Source organism: Oncorhynchus keta, chromosome 7 (assembly GCF_023373465.1).
Source record: "Oncorhynchus keta strain PuntledgeMale-10-30-2019 chromosome 7, Oket_V2, whole genome shotgun sequence".
Lineage (NCBI taxonomy): Eukaryota > Metazoa > Chordata > Actinopteri > Salmoniformes > Salmonidae > Oncorhynchus > Oncorhynchus keta.
Genome location: NC_068427.1, coordinates 47812000 through 47837706, shown reverse-complemented (window position 1 = coordinate 47837706; position 25707 = coordinate 47812000). Strand labels below are relative to the sequence as shown.

Here is a 25707-nt window from a genome sequence, read left to right as displayed (position 1 = left end):
GCTAGGCCTACTGACATAGGGGCTAGGCCTACTGACATAGGGGCTAGGCCTACTGACATAGGGGCTAGGCCTACTGACATAGGGGCTAGGCCTACTGACATAGGGGCTAGGCCTACTGACATAGGGGCTAGGCCTACTGATATAGGGGCTAGGCCTACTGACATAGGGGATAGGCCTACTGACATAGGGGCTAGGCCTACTGACATAGGGGCTAGGCCTACTGACATAGGGGCTAGGCCTACTGACATAGGGGCTAGGCCTACTGACATAGGGGCTAGGCCTACTGACATAGGGGCTAGGCCTACTGACATAGGGGCTAGGCCTACTGATATAGGGGATAGGCCTACTGACATAGGGGCTAGGCCTACTGACATAGGGGCTAGGCCTACTGATATAGGGGCTAGGCCTACTGACATAGGGGCTAGGCCTACTGACATAGGGGCTAGGCCTACTGACATAGGGGCTAGGCCTACTGTACATAGGGGCTAGGCCTACTGACATAGGGGCTAGGCCTACTGACATAGGGGGTAGGCCTACTGTACATAGGGGCTAGGCCTACTGACATAGGGGCTAGGCCTACTGTACATAGGGGCTAGGCCTACTGACATAGGGGCTAGGCCTACTGACATAGGGGCTAGGCCTACTGTACATAGGGGCTAGGCCTACTGTACATAGGGGCTAGGCCTACTGTACATAGGGGCTAGGCCTACTGACATAGGGGCTAGGCCTACTGACATAGGGGCTAGGCCTACTGACATAGGGGCTAGGCCTACTGATATAGGGGCTAGGCCTACTGACATAGGGGCTAGGCCTACTGACATAGGGACTAGGCCTACTGACATAGGGGCTAGGCCTACTGACATAGGGGCTAGGCCTACTGACATAGGGGCTAGGCCTACTGACATAGGGGCTAGGCCTACTGATATAGGGGCTAGGCCTACTGACATAGGGGCTAGGCCTACTGACATAGGGGCTAGGCCTACTGATATAGGGACTAGGCCTACTGACATAGGGGCTAGGCCTACTGACATAGGGGCTAGGCCTACTGACATAGGGGCTAGGCCTACTGACATAGGGGCTAGGCCTACTGACATAGGGGCTAGGCCTACTGACATAGGGGCTAGGCCTACTGACATAGGGGCTAGGCCTACTGACATAGGGGCTAGGCCTACTGACATAGGGGCTAGGCCTACTGACATAGGGGCTAGGCCTACTGACATAGGGGCTAGGCCTACTGACATAGGGGCTAGGCCTACTGATATAGGGACTAGGCCTACTGACATAGGGGCTAGGCCTACTGACATAGGGGCTAGGCCTACTGACATAGGGGCTAGGCCTACTGACATAGGGGCTAGGCCTACTGACATAGGGGCTAGGCCTACTGACATAGGGGCTAGGCCTACTGTACATAGGGGCTAGGCCTACTGACATAGGGGCTTGGCCTACTGACATAGGGGCTAGGCCTACTGACATAGGGGCTAGGCCTATTGACATAGGGGCTAGGCCTACTGACACAGGGGCTAGGCCTACTGACATAGGGGCTAGGCCTACTGTACATAGGGGCTAGGCCTACTGACATAGGGGCTTGGCCTCCACTGACATAGGGGCTAGGCCTACTGACACTGAGGGGCTAGGTTCCTACTGAGCCCAGTCAAAACTGTTCGCTGCTCTGGCCTACTGGTGGAACAAACTCCCTCACGGGCTAGGCCTACTCACCACCTTCCGGGACACCTGAAACCCCACCTTTCAAGGCCTACTGATATAGGGGTAGGCCTACTGAACAAGATTTAGGGGGCTGTTCCACTGGTTGTCATAAGGGGCACCAGGCCTACTGACAAGGGCGCTAGGCCTAAATGACATAAATGTAAATGTAAATGCCTACTGACACAGAATAATATAATGTTTAGCAAGTCAGTGGTTCCCAACTACGGGTTGGTACCTACCCCTTGTGGATAGGCTAAGAAGACTCATGAGACCATAGGCTTAGTGGTAAAATGCACATTAGTGGGTAGTTCAGGGGTGCTCCAGGCAGAGCAAAATTCAGTTGCTGGTACAGTAAACAAAAGAGATTGGGAACCACTGCAGTAACTCATACACAGTACAAGAAGTGTGCCTCCTAACTAGTTGATAGTTGAAGCCGAGCTCGAAGAATAAGGGAAGTATTTTATGGTACCCAGCTAGCACATTTGGATCCTTGGACGTTGTGGGAACGTATTATTTTGGTTTCACATCGGTTGTGGGAACGAAGCCATAAGTTTCCTGACTGGTAAAACGGAATAGGTTGCAGGGAAGTTCTGACAACGTTTTGATCTGGTTCCTTCAACGTTTTCATGGGAGGTTTTATTAACGCTCTGAGAGCGGAAACTAAAGCTTTTTGAATAGCTGAAAACTTTCACTGAATGATTCAATAAGAATTTTAATAACATTGCTAGCTTATTTGGGGTTCATGTTTTCACTCCAAGCACAGATAGGACACATGGAAATGTATTTCCTTAGACATTAATCACGCAAACACATTTATTTTTCATCAGTGAGTTTCAAACCTATTATCTTATTTTCTCTATCCATGGAATTAGTCCCCTGGCGCCACCAGGATGGAGCAAACCACGCTGTTACTTTTAGTTTATTTAAACAGACCCCATTTCAAAGGAAACAGTACAAAAGACAACCTACCCACTGCCACCCACGTACATACATACTGGAAGCTCTGTCAACACACACACATGGTTTTTATTAAAGCACATACTCACAAAGCTGCTTACCCGGATGTATTGCTGAATTAAAAAACAGCACACACTCAAACAGTGCCTAGTTAAAGTCTACACACTCCTTTCACACAGTTTTTCACATTGTGCTGCCTTTAACATTCAAATCGAAAAAGAGATTGAACTGGATTGTTTCCTATCTATTCCTATCTACACATTTTCACAGAGAAAGAAGAAGAAGAAAAAATACAAAGAACATTTCATAAATACAATGTAATTAAACAATTTGAAAAAAAACAAATGATGTCTTGATTGCGCGTGTCTTCACACCCCAGAGTTAATCCTTGGTGGATGCACCTTTGACAGCCATTACAGCTATGAATTATTTTCAATAAAATTCTACCAACTCTGCTCAACTCTTCGGGCAATATACACTACCCTTCAAAACGTTTGGGGTCACTTAGAAATGTCCTTGTTTTTGAAAGAAAAGCTATTCCAGTGCAAGAAATTGGCAAGAAACTGAAGATCTCGTACAACGCGGTGTACTACTCCCTTCACAGAATAGCGCAAACTGGCCCTAACCAGAATAGAAAGAGGAGTGGGAGGCCCCGGTGCACAACTGATCAAGAGGACAAGTACATTAGAATGTCTAGTTTGAGAAACAGACGCTTCACAAGTCCTTCACTGGCAGCTTCATTTAATATTACCAGCAAAACACCCGTCTCAACGTCAACAGTGAAGAGGCGACTCCAGGATGCTGACCTTCTAGGCAGAGATCCTCTGTCCAGTCTCAACGTCAACAGTGAAGAGGCGACTCCGGGATGCTGACCTTCTAGGCAGAGTTCCTCTGTCCAGTCTCAACGTCAACAGTGAAGAGGAGACTCTGGGGATGCTGACCTTCTAGGCAGAGTTCCTCTGTCCAGTCTCAACGTCAACAGTGAAGAGGAGACTCTGGGGATGCTGACCTTCTAGGCAGAGTTCCTCTGTCCAGTCTCAACGTCAACAGTGAAGAGGAGACTCTGGGGATGCTGACCTTCTAGGCAGAGTTCCTCTGTCCAGTCTCAACGTCAACAGTGAAGAGGAGACTCTGGGGATGCTGACCTTCTAGGCAGAGTTCCTCTGTCCAGTGTCTGTGTTCTTGTACACATCTTAATCTTTTCTTTTTTTAATTGGCCAGTTTAATTGGTCAGTCTGAGATATTCTCTTTGCAACTCTGTGTTGTGTTAGGACGTCTATATCTTCGATGTTTATCCTGGATGAACAACATTTAGATTTTTTTTCACCGTTTTTTGGAGGTTAAATCCTTAGTAACACGATGCATTAGCAGGAGAGGTGCGACATCTCTCCATTACCAAACGCACGAGGACACACAAACTCCTATATTCCCACTGGAGGCAAGGAAACAAACAACACTACTCATAATGTATCACTCAATACCCCCCCTCTCTTTTTTCATCCCAGAGAGTGAGAAACAAACACAATTTCAATATATAGTAGGGCATCAATTCTAATGGATCCCATGGGACCCACAGGCTGCTGTGTTGGGTATTTATGAGAGAGGGAGTGGGTTTCTGTCTCAGGGATGATTCTATTATAATAATAATAATAATAATAATAATATTAAAAGCTATTTAGCAGACTTGGATACAAAGTTATTTTGTGCATACATTTATATTTCGTATACAATTTACATATGGATGGCCCAGGGAATTGAACCCTCTATCCTGGAGTTGCCAACTGAGCCTCTGGAGAAAAAACAGCACTTCCAGGAAGATCCACAGACTGAAAAATCCCATTTACCCCCTGCAGACAATGATTGTCCAGGGTGGGTGTAGAGCAGCAGCACTACTGCCCTCACGGCACTTTTACAGTCCAGCCAGACAATGATTGTCCAGGGTGGGTGTAGAGCAGCAGCACTACTGCCCTCACGACACTTTTACAGTCCAGCCAGACAATGATTGTCCACTTTTACAGTCCAGCCAGACAATGATTGTCCAGGGTGGGTGTAGAGCAGCAGCACTACTGCCCTCACGGTACTTTTACAGTCCAGCCAGACAATGATTGTCCAGGGTGGGTGTAGAGCAGCAGCACTACTGCCCTCACGGCACTTTTACAGTCCAGCCAGACAATGATTGTCCAGGGTGGGTGTAGAGCAGCAGCACTACTGCCCTCACGGTACTTTTACAGTCCAGCCAGACAATGATTGTCCAGGGTGGGTGTAGAGCAGCAGCACTACTAATAAACGTGGCGTTTAAATATGACTTTTGCAATCACATCACTTTGCATTTTACATCTCCGGCAGAGGTGGATGTGGAGGACAGGTGGAACTGGTTTGCATCTCGTTCTTCACCCTGGCTGTGTGTCCCAGCTCTCAAACATAGGATGTTTACACGATTTTCTCACACACTCTCTCACCTTGCTCTTCTCACGGTCCAAATTTTTCGATCTTCACCTGCTCAGAAAGTTGTCTTCTGACTTTTGGAGGCTGGAATTGGGTCAATTTTGTATATCTGTCGGGTCAGATGAGTCTGGAGGGATTCCATTAAGCCGACACAGTAAAATCAATCATTTAGGGTGGAAGTGTGGAGTTGATCTGTGCACAATGCAAACACTGCCAAAAACAAACCATGAACAGGTAAAGTTGTATTGATTAAATATGCAGATAATGTTATGAGACAGATTTCAGAGAAAGCCAGAGAGGAAAACAAGTAATTAAGTTTAAAAAAGAAGATAAGCCCCGAGACTAACTACAATAACTAAAAAAAGCTAACACAAAAAAAAATAACACACACTTCTTGATGTGTCATGATGCCTCTGATGTTTATTCTGGATGAACACATTAGCATTTTCACACTTTGGAGGTTATTAATCCTTAGTAACACGATGCAGCGGCTTCCTCTGTGAGACATCTTTCATATCGTAGACATTCAGAAACACACACACACACACACACACACACACACACACACACACACGAGTGAGGAGAGGAGTTGGAGCACAGTCATTGTTGGGAGTTATTTGTCACAGTAAATCCATCCTAGAATATGCATGTGCTGTTTGGTTTTGTTTTGCTGTGAGAGAAAGACGAGCTGTGATTGAAGCTGAGTGGGAAGGGAGGTATACAGTCTCCAGCCTACAGGATTGTCACGCCGTCAGAAAACAATGACACGACAGTGTGGAACATTTATAGAACTGTTCCTCAGATTCCAGAAAACTCATGAACATTTATATTTTACACAGCAAACAGCAAAATCACATTGAACAGGGAAATAGTACAAGAGGCGTCTCAACTTTACAACATGTGAATGTAACGAATGGTAAGCACTTATGAGTGATCACATGACAGTGACGATGATGACATCAGTGTACAGAATGTTTGTGTTTACTCTCATTACAGGGAACTACTGTAGACTTTTGATATTCCAAAAACTGTTTGATTCTAAGGAAAGACTTTATAAATTGGATTTTAATGTTTCAATGCTGACATCTACAGGTCATGATTCAATCATGTAGGTTATCCCTAAGGGCTACAGACGGAGAACTTTGTAGACAGAGAACAGGCTAGCTGAAATTACAGGAAATAATACTCTACACTTTGTTACTTCAAAAACAGTTCACGTTTGGTTAGGTGAAAATACAAGTCTCAGCATATAACAAAGAAACACGAAGTCCCCTTCTCATAATTCTGTGGGAGTGTTATTGCTGCACAGTGTTCTGGTGACATCACTTGTACTGGTAGATCTTGATACAGTGGTGCATGCTGTCTGACACCACTAGATGCCCCTCAGGAAGCAGGGTCAGACCTCGTGGGCTGCTCAGCCCCTGGGTGATTATAGGCCTGCCTACCCCCTGGGCTGGGTACATCACCACCCTGTGTTGCCTGCCCCAGTCCACCACCACCACGTCTCCATCCCTGTCTATGCAGATCCCCCAGGGGCTGGTCAGGACGGGACCCATGCCGGCACACACCCCCAGGACCCTCACCGTGTTCCAGCTCGGCTCCAGCACCTTGACGCAGGGCTCCCGGCCCGTCTCGCTACCCCTCTCTGACACGGCCACCAGGCCAGAGCTCAGGCAGGCAGCCACCAGGTAGGGCCTGTGGAAACCAGTCACCACTGTGCGCTCCAGCCGAGAGCCCGTCTTGGGGTCCAGCTTGAGGGTGGTCAGGGTGCCTTTCCGGATGTCCGCCACGAGGAACTCATCCAGCCGGGTCACCGTCACGCCCCGGGGGGCCTCCAGCTCGTCCTTGGCGGCGCCCATCCCCAACCCGCCGAAGGTCTGGAGCAGACGGCCGTGGCGGTTGAACACCAGGAGGGCGCGCTCCGCTGCACAGCTCAGAGCGATCAGGCCCTTGGCGTTGACGGCGATGTCGAAGTAGTTCCGGCAGCGTCGAACGGAGCCCTCGGAGGTCGTGGAGGTCACCTGCTGGAGGACGTTCCCTCGCGGGTCAGTCACCTGGATGCGGGCGTTCCCACAGTCCACCACGAAGAGCTGCCCCTGGGGTGTGGCGTGGACCCCGCTGGGCAGGGTGAGGTCGGCACGGCCGGAGCCTTGTTTACCAAACTGACGGATCAGACACCCAAGCTGGGGCTGGAGATGGTCTCCTTCCTCTTCCATCTCCGTCAGAGCAGGCTTTCCTCTCTCCCCTCTATCCCCCCAGCCTCTCCCCTGCTGCTCCTGAGAGGCAGAGTCTATGACCGACATGGAGAGACACCTGCTCACCCGGCTGGTACTCCCTATAATCCCACTCTGCCTCTTGGCTACTGGGCCCCACACCCCAGAGTCTCTGCGCCCGGTGGGACTCTGTAGACCCTCAGAGATGGTGTGTCCTCGGCTCAGTGTCGGGGGGATGGAGGTGGTGGTGGAGGTCAGGCTGCTCCTGTTCACCCTCCAGGCCCCCACATGCTCCCCCCTCCCACAGTTGATCAGTGGGGGGGTCTTGCGTGACAAGTCTGCCGCTGACTTGGACAGGCGGGAGTCATGGTTCAGGGAGCCTCTAAGGCTGTGGTCCCGGGGGGAGCTGACGATGAAGGTGTAGCAGGAATCCAGGCTGTCAGCTGGGGAAAGAGGATGGCCAGAGTCCCCTGTGGGGCCCATTTGGTGGTCATCAGAGGACACGCTGAGGCACAAGTGAGGGCACTCTCTGGAGGTGAGGTCCATGGAGCTATAGCTGGTCAGTGGCTCCCTAGGACTGACCTTAGGAGAGGGAGAGCCCATTGTTCTGTAGCTAGGAGACGGCAGTTCCCTGGGGAACTCACACGGTCTCACTCTGCCTCTGCTGTCTCCTCCATCCTGACTGTCCAGGCTCCAGCAGGGACTGAGGCTGCTTTGCTCCAGTCTGCCCCCCTCTGGTGGGGAGCAGGGCTCACGGCCAGAGACCATGACCAGGGTGCGCTGCTTCCTCTTGCTCATGACCCCGTAACCCAGCCGGCCGCCGAAATTGTTCGTCCTGTGCCTCAAGTCCTCTTCAGAGTCTCCGTTGCTAAGCGACGCGGAGGTGGCCAGGAAGAGGTCCTCTTCTTGTGGTTGAGACATAGGGGACTCTGTCTCCTCATCCTGGGATGACTCCCTGTCAGAGGGCTCCCTCTTAGGAGGCCAGCGTCTCCTTTTTGGGGATGACTTCTTCTCTTCTCCCGACTCCTCGTCACTCCTGGCAGAGAGGCGGATCTTCCTGACAACCCTCAGGCTCCCACTGCCTGTCGGGGAGGTCACATCTTGCCCCGGCCCAGTCCCTCCATCGGGGGTACTTCTCACTTCCCCTGCACCCCCAAGCTGGGCATTCCCACAGTGCTCCCCAGAGTGGAGGGCACAAAACTGTCCCTCTGGCCCACAACCCCCTACATTAAGACAGAGGTTGTGCTCCTGGAATCTGATCTCCCCGAAGGTGACGACATTGGGCTGGGAGCTGGGTCTGAAGCTCACCTTCTTCAGGGAGAGGGAGATCTCCCAGGGCTGGAGGAGGTCGGCGACCCCTCTGATCAGGAGGTTCTGATCGGGCCCTGTCTGGCACTGACCACTCCTCTGGATCAGCTCCCGCAGCTGGGCGACCTTACGGAGCCTCTGGTCCAGCAGGGCCTGACTAACTCGGGCGGCCGCAGCATTTTCCCTCTGCAGCTGCTCCAGCCTCCGCTGGGTGTCCCGGTGGTCCTGCTCCACTCTCTCCAGCAGACGCCGCTCCTCCTGTCTCGCCCCAAGTATGGCACGCTCCAGCCCCCTGCTCACTCCCTCTGTCTCAGCCACCTGGCGCTCCAGCAGCCGTCGATGCTCTGTCTCCCCCCGGGCCAGGTCACGCAGGGCTTGGGTGGCCCAGCAGGGCGGGAGGGAGGGGGAGAGGGGGGCTAGGTGGTCTTCCTCTGGGGTCTCTGTGTCGGACTGACCCAAGGGACTGGGGCTGTGGGGATGGATGGGGAACATTACGGCAGACCAAGGGGTGGAGGCTAGGGTGTCAGAGTCACGGTATGAGCAGGCCTTCCTGCAACCAGATCTCAGCCTTGAAATGAAATCACTCCTTTACCCTGAGAGAAGAAGAAGAGAAATCAGTTAAAATGTTTTGAATGCATGTGACTTATGTCATTCCATCAACTAATTACTGCAAAAATAATCTGACCTCGTACAGTATTGACCCATGATCTGTGTTCTGGGAAATCTGTGCCATTTTTAAGTCTGACTATGGCTGTCGCATACATTTTGGATTCAGCATGTAGTGTGTGTGTGTGTGTGTGTGTGTGTGTGTGTGTGTGTGTGTGTGTGTGTGTGTGTTGTTAAAGACCTGCAGCACCCTGTTCTTGTATAGCTGACTGACTCATTGTGACAGGCGCCATATGCTGATCTCTCTACCGCAGGCAGACTCTTCAATACACTGTTCTCCCAGACTCACAGAAAAGAGATATTCTCAAACCTGCTGGGCTTTCCTTACTGTTATCAAACAACACCATATCAACAGAACAGCAATATCTGTGCTTAGGGTTAGGGGTAGGGGTTATGGGTGAGGGTTATACACAAATATAAACGCAACATGTAAAGTGTTGGTCCCATGTTTCATTAGCTGAAATAAAAGATCCCAGACATTTTACTTACACACAAAAAGCGTATTTCTCTCTACATCCCTGTCAGTAAGCATTTCTCATTTTGCCAAGATAATCCATCCACCTGACAGGTGTGGCATATCAAGAAGCTGATGAAACTGCATGATCATTACACAGGTGCACCTTGTGCCGAGGACAATAAAAGACCACTCTAAAATGTGCAGTTTTGTCACACAACACAATGCCACAGATGTCTCAAGTATTGAGAGAGTGTACAATTGGCATGCTGACTGCAGGGATGTCCATCAGACCGGTTGCGAGAATTGAATGTTAATTTCTCTACCACAAGCCGCCTCCAACGTCGTTTTCGAGAATTGGCAGTACGTTCAACCGGTCTCACAACCACAGACCACGCCAGCTCAAGACCTCCACATCCGGCTTCATCACCTGGCGGATCTTCTGAGACCAGCCACCCGGACAGCTGATGAAACTGTGGGTTTGCACAACAAAATAATTTCTGCACAAACTGTGCATGCTCACCAAACATTCACCCATTGAACATGTTTGGGGTGCTCTGGATCGCTGTGTACGACAGCATGTTCCAAATCAGTTCCAAAGTCAGTGAAGAACAAATTCTTATTTTAACTGTTCAAGGGGAGCCAGTTTGGATTTAACTTCCCTTCTATCGCATCGATTCAAGAGAAATACGTAATTCACAGAAACAACTTCAATTGTTGCATCTCGTTCAGTTGTCCTCCGGTTGCTAGTCAGCTAGCTAAAATTGTCCCTTTCGTAAAATTAGCCATGGATGGTGACCGGGATTTGGACTTGTGGTTTTACTTAATTCTCCGTTCATACATTGTGCCCCTGAGAGGATGGAAGTTCAATGTAGAATGTTAACTAGCTGTTCTGGTGCATTGTTGTCCATGAAAGGAAGTTAGGCTAGCGAGCGAGCATTTGTTAACTAGCTGTTCTGGTGCATTGTTGTCCATGAAAGGAAGTTAGGCTAGCGAGCGAGTATTTGTTAACTAGCTGTTCTGGTGCATTGTTGTCCATGAAAGGAAGTTAGGCTAGCGAGCGAGCATTTGTTAACTAGCTGTTCTGGTGCATTGTTGTCCATGAAAGGAAGTTAGGCTAGCGAGCGAGTATTTGTTAACTAGCTGTTCTGGTGCATTGTTGTCCATGAAAGGAAGTTAGGCTAGCGAGCGAGCATTTGTTAACTAGCTGTTCTGGTGCATTGTTGTCCATGAAAGGAAGTTAGGCTAGCGAGCGAGCATTTGTTAACTAGCTGTTCTGGTGCATTGTTGTCCATGAAAGGAAGTTAGGCTAGCGAGCGAGCATTTGTTAACTAGCTGTTCTGGTGCATTGTTGTCCATGAAAGGAAGTTAGGCTAGCGAGCGAGCATTTGTTAACTAGCTGTTCTGGTGCATTGTTGTCCATGAAAGGAAGTTAGGCTAGCGAGCGAGTATTTGTTAACTAGCTGTTCTGGTGCATTGTTGTCCATGAAAGGAAGTTAGGCTAGCGAGCAAGCATTTTAGCCATGTAGTTCAGGACAACAATAAATAAGAAATGTAAGGCTGTATGACAGAGTCATAGACCATTTAGACAACATGAAAGAGGGGAGGATGGCATTGGTGTATCTCTGCAAGTAGGGTGATTCAACATGACTTTTTCTACTTACACACACACACACACACACACACACACACACACACACACACACACACACACACAAATCAGAACCACAGACAGCCACATCACATTTAGCTTACGTGTGATTGGACAAAAATGTTTTCGCTATCTTTTAGTTGTCCCCTTTTAGACAAAGCAGAGGAGATTTGATGACGTTAAAGTTGAAATGGTGCTGGAATAGTGGAGGCAGCTCCTGTTTTTTGGGGGGGGGGGGCTTAGCTTCCCCAGTGATTTTACCCACACACCGCTACTGATGCTACGTAGGAATAAATGATATCACTTTATAGACTTGTTGTAAAATATTACAATTATATATCTTCTTCTTGGGTAAAACACAGTGTAGGTATAGAAATCCTGTCTGGGAAATAAAACACTCAGCAGATGTTACGGTAGAGGAACTAAATGAGAAATCCTGCTACAATCTCTCTCTAAAATGGTACGTGAAGCAATAATTAAAAACTCACTCATTTGAATAAAACTTTATGTAAATCAGCAGACAATACACCACTGATGAGTAGAGACTATCTCAGGTTATGTCAGGTGACTATGAGACACCCATGTTTGCTAAGGGTGGGTGTCTGTCAGTCAGGTTGCCTATGTGGCAGTCGGCCTATGACATTGGGAGTCCCTCTCGTGGCATCACAGGGTTCTCCTTACATTGCCGCCCTACATTATAGATGAGAAGGTACTGTTGCTGCAACATCAGGTTGTCTCTCTCATGTAGGATCGTAAATTTGATTATTTTTGTTGCAGAAAATATTCCTGCACGGCAGGAAATGCAAACTTAGTAGTGTATTCAAAGGTTTTAAAAAACATCTCAAGTATTTTCCACTTTGAAATGTCTTGATTTGCCAAAAAACAAAAACTTCCATTAATTATATTCCACATTTCTTGTTGCTGCAGGATAATTTTCCTGCCGTAGCAAACTGGCTCAAATTAAGTTCCAACATCTGTAGTTCTATTGGTAGAGCATAGCGCATGCAATGCTAGGATAGTGGGTTTGATTCCCGGCACCTCCCGTATGTAAAATGTATACACTCGTGACTGTAGGTCACTTTGGACAATAGCGTTTGCTAGAAGGCGTATATTATTTAATCTGTAGTACAAGTGTACAAGTGAGAGGAGAATAATATTGTAACTAACTGTGTCTCTGTTATTTGTCCTTTGAACACGGTTTTGTATTTTATTATAATTGCTTGTCCTTTGAAGCATGAAATAGAAATATATTTAGAAACATTTAAACCTTACTTAAAAGACACATTCAGAAATTGCTCTGCCATTTCCTGGTTGATAAAATTCTAATAGTTTGCCTAATTTAACATGAAAAACAACAATCAACTAGAGAATCATTGTTCCATTCAAACCACTGTAAAATATATTTTCCATAACCCAAAATATTGTATTTTCAGCTGTTTGAAGCTGGTGCACAAAATCCTGACAGATGGTCAGGTACTGTTCATTCTGACTGACAGTCTAAAGAGGCAAACAAAAACTAAATTCACACACAGAACAGATCTCCCACGTCTTAAGACTTGCTTTCAATGAGAATGACAGATCTATAACGCACATTTCTATGTGAATTTGGTCAGACTTGCCTTTAATATATTTCACTAATTTAAACTAATACATAAAATGGCACCATACCCCAATTGCCACTGAATACCATAAGCATTTCTTTAAGTTACATAATCTAAAGTCATGAACTGTCTGTCTTAAAAAAATATATGATTATATTAACAACAGAATTGCCTTACCTGTGCCCAGGTATCCAACACCTGTTCCACCCCCACACACACTGGTGTCCTTTACGACCACTCAACTCTAATGTTCTCTCTCTCTCAACTTCTCTCTTTTGTTTTCTTGTTTGGTGTTGCTAGGAGACAGCAAAAAACTCCTCCGGTTTCCAAGTCCACGCACAAAGTGAAGGAATTCATCTGCCCTGACAGCTGTTTTTTTTTCTTCTTCTTTTTTTAAATAGTTTTTTTCCCTTCAGTGGATTTGGCTTGATGAGGAGAGGGTAGTGGTTTGGAGAATGTTGATGAGAAGGACACTTTATCATATGATATGCAGGTACTAGACAGTCTCTCTGTCAGGATGATCAGTACAAGACAGTCTGTCTGTCAGGATGATCAGTACTAGACAGTCTCTCTGTCAGGATGATCAGTACTAGACAGTCTCTCTGTCAGGATGATCAGTACTAGACAGTCTCTCTGTCAGGTTGATCAGTACTAGACAGTCTGTCAGGATGATCAGTACTAGACAGTCTGTCAGGATGATCAGTACTAGACAGTCTGTCTGTCAGGATGATCAGTACTAGACAGTCTCTCTGTCAGGAGGATCAGTACTAGACAGTCTGTCAGGATGATCAGTACTAGACAGTCTCTCTGTCAGGATGATCAGTACAAGACAGTCTGTCTGTCAGGATGATCAGTACTAGACAGTCTCTCTGTCAGGATGATCAGTACTAAACAGTCTCTCTGTCAGGATGATCAGTACTAGACAGTCTCTCTGTCAGGAGGATCAGTACTAAACAGTCTCTCTGTCAGGAGGATCAGTACTAGACAGTCTGTCTGTCAGGTTGATCAGTACTAGACAGTCTGTCAGGATGATCAGTACTAGACAGTCTGTCTGTCAGGATGATCAGTACTAGACAGTCTCTCTGTCAGGAGGATCAGTACTAGACAGTCTGTCAGGATGATCAGTACTAGACAGTCTCTCTGTCAGGATGATCAGTACAAGACAGTCTGTCTGTCAGGATGATCAGTACTAGACAGTCTCTCTGTCAGGATGATCAGTACTAAACAGTCTCTCTGTCAGGATGATCAGTACTAGACAGTCTCTTTGTCAGGAGGATCAGTACTAGACAGTCTCTCTGTCAGGAGGATCAGTACTAGACAGTCTGTCTGTCAGGTTGATCAGTACTAGACAGTCTGTCAGGATGATCAGCACTAGACAGTCTGTCTGTCAGGATGATCAGTACTAGACAGTCTCTCTGTCAGGAGGATCAGTACTAGACAGTCTGTCTGTCAGGTTGATCAGTACTAGACAGTCTGTCAGGATGATCAGCACTAGACAGTCTGTCTGTCAGGATGATCAGTACTAGACAGTCTGTCTGTCAGGATGATCAGTACTAGACAGTCTGTCAGGATGATCAGTACTAGACAGTCTGTCTGTCAGGATGATCAGTACTAGACAGTCTGTCTGTCAGGATGATCAGTACTAGACAGTCTGTCTGTCAGGATGATCAGTACTAAACAGTCTCTGTCAAGATGATCAGTACTAAACAGTCTGTGTCAGGATGATCAGTACTAGATAGTCTGTCTGTCAGGATGATCAGTACTAAACAGTCTGTCAGGATGATCAGTACTAGACAGTCTGTCTGTCAGGATGATCAGTACTAGACAGTCTCTCTGTCAGGATGATCAGTACTAGACAGTCTGTCTGTCAGGATGATCAGTACTAGACAGTCTGTCTGTCAGGATGATCAGTACTAGACAGTCTCTGTCAGGATGATCAGTACTAGACAGTCTCTGTCAGGATGATCAGTACTAGACAGTCTCTGTCAGGATGATCAGTACTAGACAGTCTGTCTGTCAGGATGATCAGTACTAGACAGTCTGTCTGTCAGGATGATCAGTACTAGACAGTCTCTCTGTCAGGATGATCAGTACTAGACAGTCTCTCTGTCAGGAGGATCAGTACTAGACAGTCTCTGTCAGGATGATCAGTACTAGACAGTCTCTCTGTCAGGAGGATCAGTACTAGACAGTCTCTGTCAGGATGATCAGTACTAGACAGTCTCTCTGTCAGGATGATCAGTACTAGACAGTCTGTCTGTCAGGATGATCAGTACTAGACAGTCTGTCTGTCAGGATGATCAGTACTAGACAGTCTGTCTGTCAGGATGATCAGTACTAGACAGTCTCTGTCAGGATGATCAGTACTAGACAGTCTGTCAGGATGATCAGTACTAGACAGTCTGTCAGGATGATCAGTACTAGACAGTCTGTCAGGATGATCAGTACTAGACAGTCTCTCTGTCAGGATGATCAGTACTAGATAGTCTGTCTGTCAGGATGATCAGTACTAGACAGTCTGTCAGGATGATCAGTACTAGACAGTCTGTCAGGATGATCAGTACTAGACAGTCTGTCAGGATGATCAGTACTAGACAGTCTGTCAGGATGATCAGTACTAGACAGTCTGTCAGGATGATCAGTACTAGACAGTCTGTCTGTCAGGATGATCAGTACTAAACAGTCTGTCAGGATGATCAGTACTAAACAGTCTGTCAGGATGATCAGTACTAAACAGTCTGTCAGGATGATCAGTACTAGACAGTCTGTCAGGATGATCAGTACTAGACAGTCTGTCAGGATGATCAGTACTAGACAGTCTGATCAGTATTAGACAGTCTGTCAGGATGATCAGTACTAGACAGTCTGTCAGGATGATCAGTACTAGACAGTCTGTCAGGATGATCAGTACTAGACAGTCTGTCTGTCAGGATGATCAGTACTAAACAGTCTGTCTGTCAGGATGATCAGTACTAAACAGTCTGTCAGGATGATCAGTACTAGACAGTCTGTCAGGATGATCAGTACTAAACAGTCTGTCTGTCAGGATGATCAGTACTAAACAGTCTGTCAGGATGATCAGTACTAAACAGTCTGTCAGGATGATCAGTACTAGACAGTCTGTCAGGATGATCAGTATTAGACAGTCTGTCAGGATGATCAGTACTAGACAGTCTGTCAGGATGATCAGTACTAGACAGTCTGTCAGGATGATCAGTACTAAACAGTCTGTCTGTCAGGATGATCAGTACTAAACAGTCTGTCAGGATGATCAGTACTAAACAGTCTGTCAGGATGATCAGTACTAGACAGTCTGTCAGGATGATCAGTACTAGACAGTCTGTCAGGATGATCAGTACTAGACAGTCTGTCAGGATGATCAGTACTAGACAGTCTGTCAGGATGATCAGTACTAGACAGTCTGTCTGTCAGGATGATCAGTACTAAACAGTCTGTCTGTCAGGATGATCAGTACTAAACAGTCTGTCAGGATGATCAGTACTAGACAGTCTGTCAGGATGATCAGTACTAAACAGTCTGTCTGTCAGGATGATCAGTACTAGACAGTCTGTCAGGATGATCAGTACTAGACAGTCTGTCAGGATGATCAGTACTAGACAGTCTGTCAGGATGATCAGTACTAGACAGTCTGTCTGTCAGGATGATCAGTACTAAACAGTCTGTCTGTCAGGATGATCAGTACTAAACAGTCTGTCAGGATGATCAGTACTAGACAGTCTGTCAGGATGATCAGTATTAAACAGTCTGTCTGTCAGGATGATCAGTACTAAACAGTCTGTCAGGATGATCAGTACTAAACAGTCTGTCAGGATGATCAGTACTAGACAGTCTGTCAGGATGATCAGTATTAGACAGTCTGTCAGGATGATCAGTACTAGACAGTCTGTCAGGATGATCAGTATTAGACAGTCTGTCAGGATGATCAGTACTAGACAGTCTGTCAGGATGATCAGTACTAGACAGTCTCTCTGTCAGGATGATCAGTACTAGACAGTCTCTCTGTCAGGATGATCAGTACTAAACAGTCTGTCTGTCAGGATGATCAGTACTAAACAGTCTGTCAGGATGATCAGTACTAGACAGTCTGTCAGGATGATCAGTATTAGACAGTCTGTCAGGATGATCAGTACTAGACAGTCTGTCAGGATGATTAGTACTAGATAGTCTGTCTGTCAGGATGATCAGTACTAAACAGTCTGTCAGGATGATCAGTACTAGACAGTCTGTCAGGATGATCAGTACTAAACAGTCTGTCAGGATGATCAGTACTAGACAGTCTGTCAGGATGATCAGTACTAGACAGTCTGTCAGGATGATCAGTACTAGACAGTCTGTCTGTCAGGATGATCAGTAATAAACAGTCTGTCTGTCAGGATGATCAGTACTAAACAGTCTGTCTGTCAGGATGATCAGTACTAAACAGTCTGTCTGTCAGGATGATCAGTACTAAACAGTCTGTCAGGATGATCAGTACTAGACAGTCTGTCAGGATGATCAGTACTAGACAGTCTGTCAGGATGATCAGTATTAGACAGTCTGTCAGGATGATCAGTACTAGACAGTCTGTCAGGATGATCAGTATTAGACAGTCTGTCAGGATGATCAGTACTAGACAGTCTGTCTGTCAGGATGATCAGTACTAGACAGTCTGTCAGGATGATCAGTACTAGACAGTCTCTGTCAGGATGATCAGTACTAGACAGTCTGTCAGGATGATCACTACTAGACAGTCTGTCAGGATGATCAGTACTAAACAGTCTGTCAGGATGATCAGTACTAGACAGTCTGTCTGTCAGGATGATCAGTACTAGACAGTCTGTCAGGATGATCACTACTAGACAGTCTGTCAGGATGATCAGTACTAAACAGTCTGTCAGGATGATCAGTACTAGACAGTCTGTCTGTCAGGATGATCAGTACTAGACAGTCTCTGTCAGGATGATCAGTACTAGACAGTCTGTCAGGATGATCAGTACTAGACAGTCTCTGTCAGGATGATCAGTACTAGACAGTCTGTCAGGATGATCAGTACTAAACAGTCTGTCAGGATGATCAGTACTAGATAGTCTGTCTGTCAGGATGATCAGTACTAGACAGTCTGTCAGGATGATCAGTACTAGACAGTCTGTCAGGATGATCAGTACTAGACAGTCTGTCAGGATGATCAGTACTAGACAGTCTGTCAGGATGATCAGTACTAGACAGTCTGTCAGGATGATCAGTACTAGACAGTCTGTCAGGATGATCAGTACTAGACAGTCTGTCTGTCAGGATGATCAGTACTAAACAGTCTGTCAGGATGATCAGTACTAAACAGTCTGTCAGGATGATCAGTACTAAACAGTCTGTCAGGATGATCAGTACTAGACAGTCTGTCAGGATGATCAGTACTAGACAGTCTGTCAGGATGATCAGTCTGACAGTCTGATCAGTATTAGACAGTCTGTCAGGATGATCAGTACTAGACAGTCTGTCAGGATGATCAGTACTAGACAGTCTGTCAGGATGATCAGTACTAGACAGTCTGTCTGTCAGGATGATCAGTACTAAACAGTCTGTCTGTCAGGATGATCAGTACTAAACAGTCTGTCAGGATGATCAGTACTAGACAGTCTGTCAGGATGATCAGTACTAAACAGTCTGTCTGTCAGGATGATCAGTACTAAACAGTCTGTCAGGATGATCAGTACTAAACAGTCTGTCAGGATGATCAGTACTAGACAGTCTGTCAGGATGATCAGTATTAGACAGTCTGTCAGGATGATCAGTACTAGACAGTCTGTCAGGATGATCAGTATTAGACAGTCTGTCAGGATGATCAGTACTAAACAGTCTGTCTGTCAGGATGATCAGTACTAAACAGTCTGTCAGGATGATCAGTACTAAACAGTCTGTCAGGATGATCAGTACTAAACAGTCTGTCAGGATGATCAGTACTAAACAGTCTGTCAGGATGATCAGTACTAGACAGTCTGTCAGGATGATCAGTATTAGACAGTCTGTCAGGATGATCAGTACTAGACAGTCTGTCAGGATGATCAGTATTAGACAGTCTGTCAGGATGATCAGTACTAGACAGTCTGTCTGTCAGGATGATCAGTACTAAACAGTCTGTCTGTCAGGATGATCAGTACTAAACAGTCTGTCAGGATGATCAGTACTAGACAGTCTGTCAGGATGATCAGTACTAAACAGTCTGTCTGTCAGGATGATCAGTACTAGACAGTCTGTCAGGATGATCAGTACTAGACAGTCTGTCAGGATGATCAGTACTAGACAGTCTGTCTGTCAGGATGATCAGTACTAAACAGTCTGTCTGTCAGGATGATCAGTACTAAACAGTCTGTCAGGATGATCAGTACTAGACAGTCTGTCAGGATGATCAGTACTAAACAGTCTGTCTGTCAGGATGATCAGTACTAAACAGTCTGTCAGGATGATCAGTACTAAACAGTCTGTCAGGATGATCAGTACTAGACAGTCTGTCAGGATGATCAGTATTAGACAGTCTGTCAGGATGATCAGTACTAGACAGTCTGTCAGGATGATCAGTATTAGACAGTCTGTCAGGATGATCAGTACTAGACAGTCTGTCAGGATGATCAGTACTAGACAGTCTGTCAGGATGATCAGTACTAGACAGTCTCTCTGTCAGGATGATCAGTACTAAACAGTCTGTCTGTCAGGATGATCAGTACTAAACAGTCTGTCAGGATGATCAGTACTAGACAGTCTGTCAGGATGATCAGTATTAGACAGTCTGTCAGGATGATCAGTACTAGACAGTCTGTCAGGATGATTAGTACTAGATAGTCTGTCTGTCAGGATGATCAGTACTAAACAGTCTGTCAGGATGATCAGTACTAGACAGTCTGTCAGGATGATCAGTACTAGACAGTCTGTCAGGATGATCAGTACTAGACAGTCTGTCAGGATGATCAGTACTAGACAGTCTGTCAGGATGATCAGTACTAGACAGTCTGTCTGTCAGGATGATCAGTACTAAACAGTCTGTCTGTCAGGATGATCAGTACTAAACAGTCTGTCTGTCAGGATGATCAGTACTAAACAGTCTGTCTGTCAGGATGATCAGTACTAAACAGTCTGTCAGGATGATCAGTACTAGACAGTCTGTCAGGATGATCAGTATTAGACAGTCTGTCAGGATGATCAGTACTAGACAGTCTGTCAGGATGATCAGTATTAGACAGTCTGTCAGGATGATCAGTACTACAGTCTGTCAGGATGATCAGTACTAGACAGTCTGTCTGTCAGGATGATCAGTACTAGACAGTCTGTCAGGATGATCAGTACTAGACAGTCTCTGTCAGGATGATCAGTACTAGACAGTCTGTCAGGATGATCACTACTAGACAGTCTGTCAGGATGATCAGTACTAGACAGTCTGTCTGTCAGGATGATCAGTACTAGACAGTCTGTCTGTCAGGATGATCAGTACTAGACAGTCTGTCAGGATGATCACTACTAGACAGTCTGTCAGGATGATCAGTACTAAACAGTCTGTCAGGATGATCAGTACTAGACAGTCTGTCTGTCAGGATGATCAGTACTAGACAGTCTCTGTCAGGATGATCAGTACTAGACAGTCTCTGTCAGGATGATCAGTACTAGACAGTCTGTCAGGATGATCAGTACTAGACAGTCTCTGTCAGGATGATCAGTACTAGACAGTCTGTCAGGATGATCAGTACTAAACAGTCTGTCAGGATGATCAGTACTAAACAGTCTGTCAGGATTAGGACTGTTACGATGACCGTATTACCGCCACACCAAATCAAATGTTATTGGTCAAATAGATACATATATTGATCAGATGTTATTGCGGGTGTGGTGAAATACTTTTGTTCCTAGTGTTGGATGGTTCTTTGCATGGGGTGATGTAAGGTCCTTTAACAATCAGTCTTCCAGATAGATGACACAGGAACTTTGGTATAAAACTATTTAGTAATAAAATGCAATTGGAGACAGAGATTCACATTCAGAATTGCACAGTAGTCTATAGTAAAGATCTGTGTGGTGAAACAGGAGACGACGCTCTTTCTACTAGTTGATGTGGACAACCTACCGTCAATCATATTTTAAGATTGTTGCATTGGATTAGATACAACGTATCTAAGATGGGAAAAACATGTCTAGACTGTGGTTTCTCAGCTCTACTAATCTCGGCCTTGAGTCTGCGTGTCTATCAGCAGGTGCAGGCAGTTCTCAGCCAGAGAACTAAAGCAGTACATCTCCATTTACCCAGTGTTTTTCCATCACTTGCACATTGCAAGCATACAAAAGGTTATCGCATATATACAGCAATCATGGCATTGGCAACCCCCAACAGTTTTTTTTTTAAACCTTTATTTAACTTGGCAGGTCAGTTAAGAACAAATGCTTATTTTCAATGACAGTGGGTTAACTGCCTGTTCAGGAGCAGAACGACAGATTTGTACCTTGTCAGCTCGGGGATTTGAACTTGCAACCTTCCGGTCACTAGTCCAACGCTCTAACCACTAGGCTACCACTGCCGCCCCATTCACAACAATACACACAAATCTAAAAGGTAAAATAACGGAATTAAGAAATACATTAATATTAGATTGCTCAATGTCAGAGTGGCATTGACTAAAATATATGTATATACTGTATTCTATTCTACTGTGAGATAAGTAAAGCAGTATGTAAACATTATTAAAAGGGACTAGTGATTCCATATACAGTTGAAGTCTGAGGTTTACATACACCGTAGCCAAATACATTTAAAAATTCAAGTTTTTCACAATTTCTGACATTTAATCTTAGTAAAAATTCCCTGTCTTAGGTCAGTTAAATACACCACTTTATTTTAAGAATGATTAGTCGAATAATAGTAGAGAGAATGATTTATTTCAGCTTTTATTTCTTTCATCACATTCCCAGTGGATCAGAAGTTTACATACACTCAATTAGTATTTGGTAGCATTGCCTTTAAATTGTTTATCTTGGGTCAAACGTTTCAGGTAGCCTTCCTCAAGCTTCCCAAAATAAGTTGGGTGAATTTTGGCCCATTCCTCCTGACAGAGCTGGTGTAACTGAGTCAGGTTTGTAGGCCTCCTTGCTCACATACACTTTTTCAGTTCTGTCCACAAATATTCTATAGGATTGAGGTCAGTGCTTTGTGATGGCCACTCCAATACCTTAACTTTGTTGTCCTTAAGCCATTTTGCCACAACTTTGGAAGTATGCTTGGGGTCATTGTCCATTTGGAAGACCCATTTGCGACCAAGCTTTAACACTGATGTCTTGAGATGTGGCTTCAATATATCCACATACTTTTCCATCCTCATGATGCCATCTATTTTGTGAAGTGCACCAGTCCCTCCTGCAGCAAAGCAACCCCACAACATGATGTTGCCACCCCCATGCTTCACGGTTGGGATGGTGTTCTTCGGCTTGCAAGCCTCCCCCTTTTTCCTCAAAATATAACGATGGTCATTATGTCCAAACAGTTCTGTTTTTGTTTCATCAGATCGGAGGACATTTCTCCAAAAAGTACAATCTTTGTCCCCATACGTTGCAAACCGCAGTCTGGATGTTTTTAATGGTGGTTTTAGAGCAGTGGCTTCTTCCCTGCTGAGCGGCCTTTCAGTTTATGTCGATATAGGAATCGTTTTACTGTGGATATAGATAATTTTGTACCTGTATCCTCCAGCATCTTCACAAGGTTCTTTGCTGTCGTTCTGGGATTGATTTGCACTTTTTGCACCAAAGCGCGTGGTCCCATGGTGTTAATACTTGCGCACTATTGTTTGTACAGATGAACATGGTACCTTCAGGTGTTTGGAAATTGCTCTCAAGCATGGACCAGACTCGTGGAGGTCTACAATTGTTTTTCTGAGGTCTTGGCTAATTTCTTTAGATTTTCCCATGATGTCAAGCAAAGAGTTTGAAGGTAGGCCGTGAAATTCATCCACAGGTACACCTCCAATTGACTCATTTAGCCTATCAGAAACTTCTAAAGACATGACATAATTTTCTGTAATTTTCCAAGCTGTTTATAAAGGCACACTCAACTGTATGTAAACTTCTGACCCACTGAAATTGTGATACAGTAAATTAGAAGTGTAATAATCTGTAAAAAATATTTTTGAAAAATGACTTGTGTCATGCACAAAGTAGATGTCCTCAACGGCTTGCCAAAACTATAGTTTGTTAACAAGAAATTTGTGGAGTGGTTGGAAAACTAGTTTCAATGAGTGTATGTTAGCTTCCGACTTCAACTGTATATAGGGCAGCAGCCTATAAGTTGCAGGGTTGCAAAACCAGGTGGAAGCTGGCTAGTGATGGCTTTGAGACAGAAGCTGTTTTTTTAGTCTCTTGTCCCAGCTTTGATGCACCTGTACTGACCTCGCCTTCTGGATGATTACAGGGTGAACAGGCTGTGGCAGTTGATGTCCTTGCTGATCTTTTTGGCCTTCCAGTGACATCGGGTGCTGTAGGTGTCCTGGAGTGCAGGTTGTCTGCCCCCGGTGATGCGTTGGGCAGACTGCACCACCCTCTGGAGAGCCCTGCGGTTGCGGGTGGTTTAGTTGCCGTACCAGGCAATGATACAGCCCGACAGAATGCTCTCAATTGTGCATCTGTAAAAGTTTGGGAGGGTTTTAGGGGCCAAGCCAAATTTCTTCAGCCTCCTGAGGTTGAAGAGGTGCTGTTGCACCTTCCTCACCACACTGTCGGTGTGGGTGGACAATTTCAAATTGTCAGTAATGTGTACGCCGAGGAACTTGAAGCTTTCCACCTTCTAAGAATATGTTCTTAACTGACTTGCCTGGTTAAATAAAGGTAAAATAAAATAATAAAAATTCTCCAATGCGGTCCCTTTGATGTGGATAGCGGGCGAGCTCCCTCTGCTGTTTCCTGAAGTCCACAATCAGGTCCTTTGTTTTGTTGACATTGAGGTTATATTCCTGGCACCACTCTCCCAGGGCATCACCTCCTCTCTGTGGGCCGTCTCATCATTGTTGGTAATCAAGCCCACTACTGTTGTGTCGTCTGATAACTTGATGATTGAGATGGAGGCGTGCATGGCCACATGGTCATTGTTGAACAGGGAGTACAGGAGGGGGATGAGCACACACCCTTGTGGGGTCCCTGTGTTGAAGCACAGCAGAGTGGAGGTGATGTTCCCTACCTTCACCACCTGGGGGCAGCCTATCAGGAAGTCCAGGACCCAGTTGTACAGAACAGGGTTCAGACTCAGGGCCTCCAGCTTAATGATGAACTTAAAGGGTACTATGGTGTTGAATGCTGAGCTATTGTCAATGAATAATGGGATAGAACAGTGTGCAGTGTGATGGTGATTGCATTGTCTGTGGATCTATTGGGTCAGTAAGCAAATTGAAGTGTGTCTAGGGTGTCGGGTAAGGTGGAGATGATATGATCCTTAACTAGCCTCTCAAAACACTTCATGACAACACAGAAGTGAGTGCTACGGGGTGATAGTCAATTATGTTTAGCTCAGGAACAATGGTGATCATCTTGAAGTGTGTGGGGACAGCAGATAGGGAAGAGATCAAATATGTCCGTAAACATTCCAGCCAGCTGGTCTGCGCATGCTCTGAGGACGTGGCTAGGGATGCCGTCTGGGCCGGCAGCCTTGCGAAGGTTAACACACTTAAAATGTCTTACTCTCGTCAGCCATGGAGAAGGAAAGCCCACAGTCCTTGGTAGCGGGCTACGTCGGACAGTTCCGATTGAAACATGTGATCAACCAACACACTGACAGTGGTGAATGTTCTAGATCAACCCACACACTGACAGTGGTGAATGTTCTAGATCAACCAACACACTGACAGTGGTGATTGTTCTAGATCACCCCACACACTGACAGTGGTGAATGTTCTGATCAACAAACACCATGACAGTGGTGAATGTTCTAGATCAACCAACACACTGACAGTGGTGAATGTTCTAGATCAACAAACACCATGACAGTGGTGAATGTTCTAGATCAACCAACACACTGACAGTGGTGAATGTTCTAGATCAACCCACACACTGACAGTGGTGAATGTTCTACATCAACCAACACACTGACAGTGGTGAATGTTCTACATCAACCAACACACTGACAGTGGTGAATGTTCTAGATCAACCAACACACTGACAGTGGTGAATGTTCTACATCAACCAACACACTGACAGTGGTGAATGTTCTACATCAACCAACACACTGACAGTGGTGAATGTTCTAGATCAACCCACACACTGACAGTGGTGAATGTTCTAGATCAACAAACACCATGACAGTGGTGAATGTTCTAGATCAACCAACACACTGACAGTGGTGAATGTTCTAGATCAACCAACACACTGACAGTGGTGAATGTTCTAGATCAACCAACACACTGACAGTGGTGAATGTTCTAGATCAACCAACACACTGACAGTGGTGAATGTTCTAGATCACCCCACACACTGACAGTGGTGAATGTTCTGATCAACAAACACCATGACAGTGGTGAATGTTCTAGATCAACCAACACACTGACAGTGGTGAATGTTCTAGATCAACAAACACCATGACAGTGGTGAATGTTCTAGATCAACCCACACACTGACAGTGGTGAATGTTCTAGATCAACCCACACACTGACAGTGGTGAATGTTCTAGATCAACCAACACACTGACAGTGGTGAATG

At 45.7% G+C, this 25707-nt stretch overlaps 1 protein-coding gene across 1 annotated transcript; it reads right to left on the bottom strand.

Annotated features, from left to right (window-relative positions):
- Positions 1–5506: 5506 nt before the first annotated feature.
- On the bottom strand, positions 5507–13453 carry LOC118375894 (uncharacterized). The gene is made up of 2 exons (XM_035762523.2): positions 13177–13453; positions 5507–9220 (listed from the first exon to the last, which is right to left on the bottom strand). The coding sequence occupies exon 2, from the start codon at positions 9117–9119 to the stop codon at positions 6429–6431; it is 2691 nt and encodes an 896-aa protein (XP_035618416.1). The 5' UTR covers positions 9120–9220; positions 13177–13453; the 3' UTR covers positions 5507–6428.
- Between the last annotated feature and the right edge of the window lie 12254 nt (positions 13454–25707).

What these genes read in the sequence shown, in the direction of transcription:
- LOC118375894 (XM_035762523.2), bottom strand. Translation starts at nt 9,119, where the DNA reads ATGTTCCCCATCCATCCCCACAGCCCCAGTCCCTTGGGTCAGTCCGAC.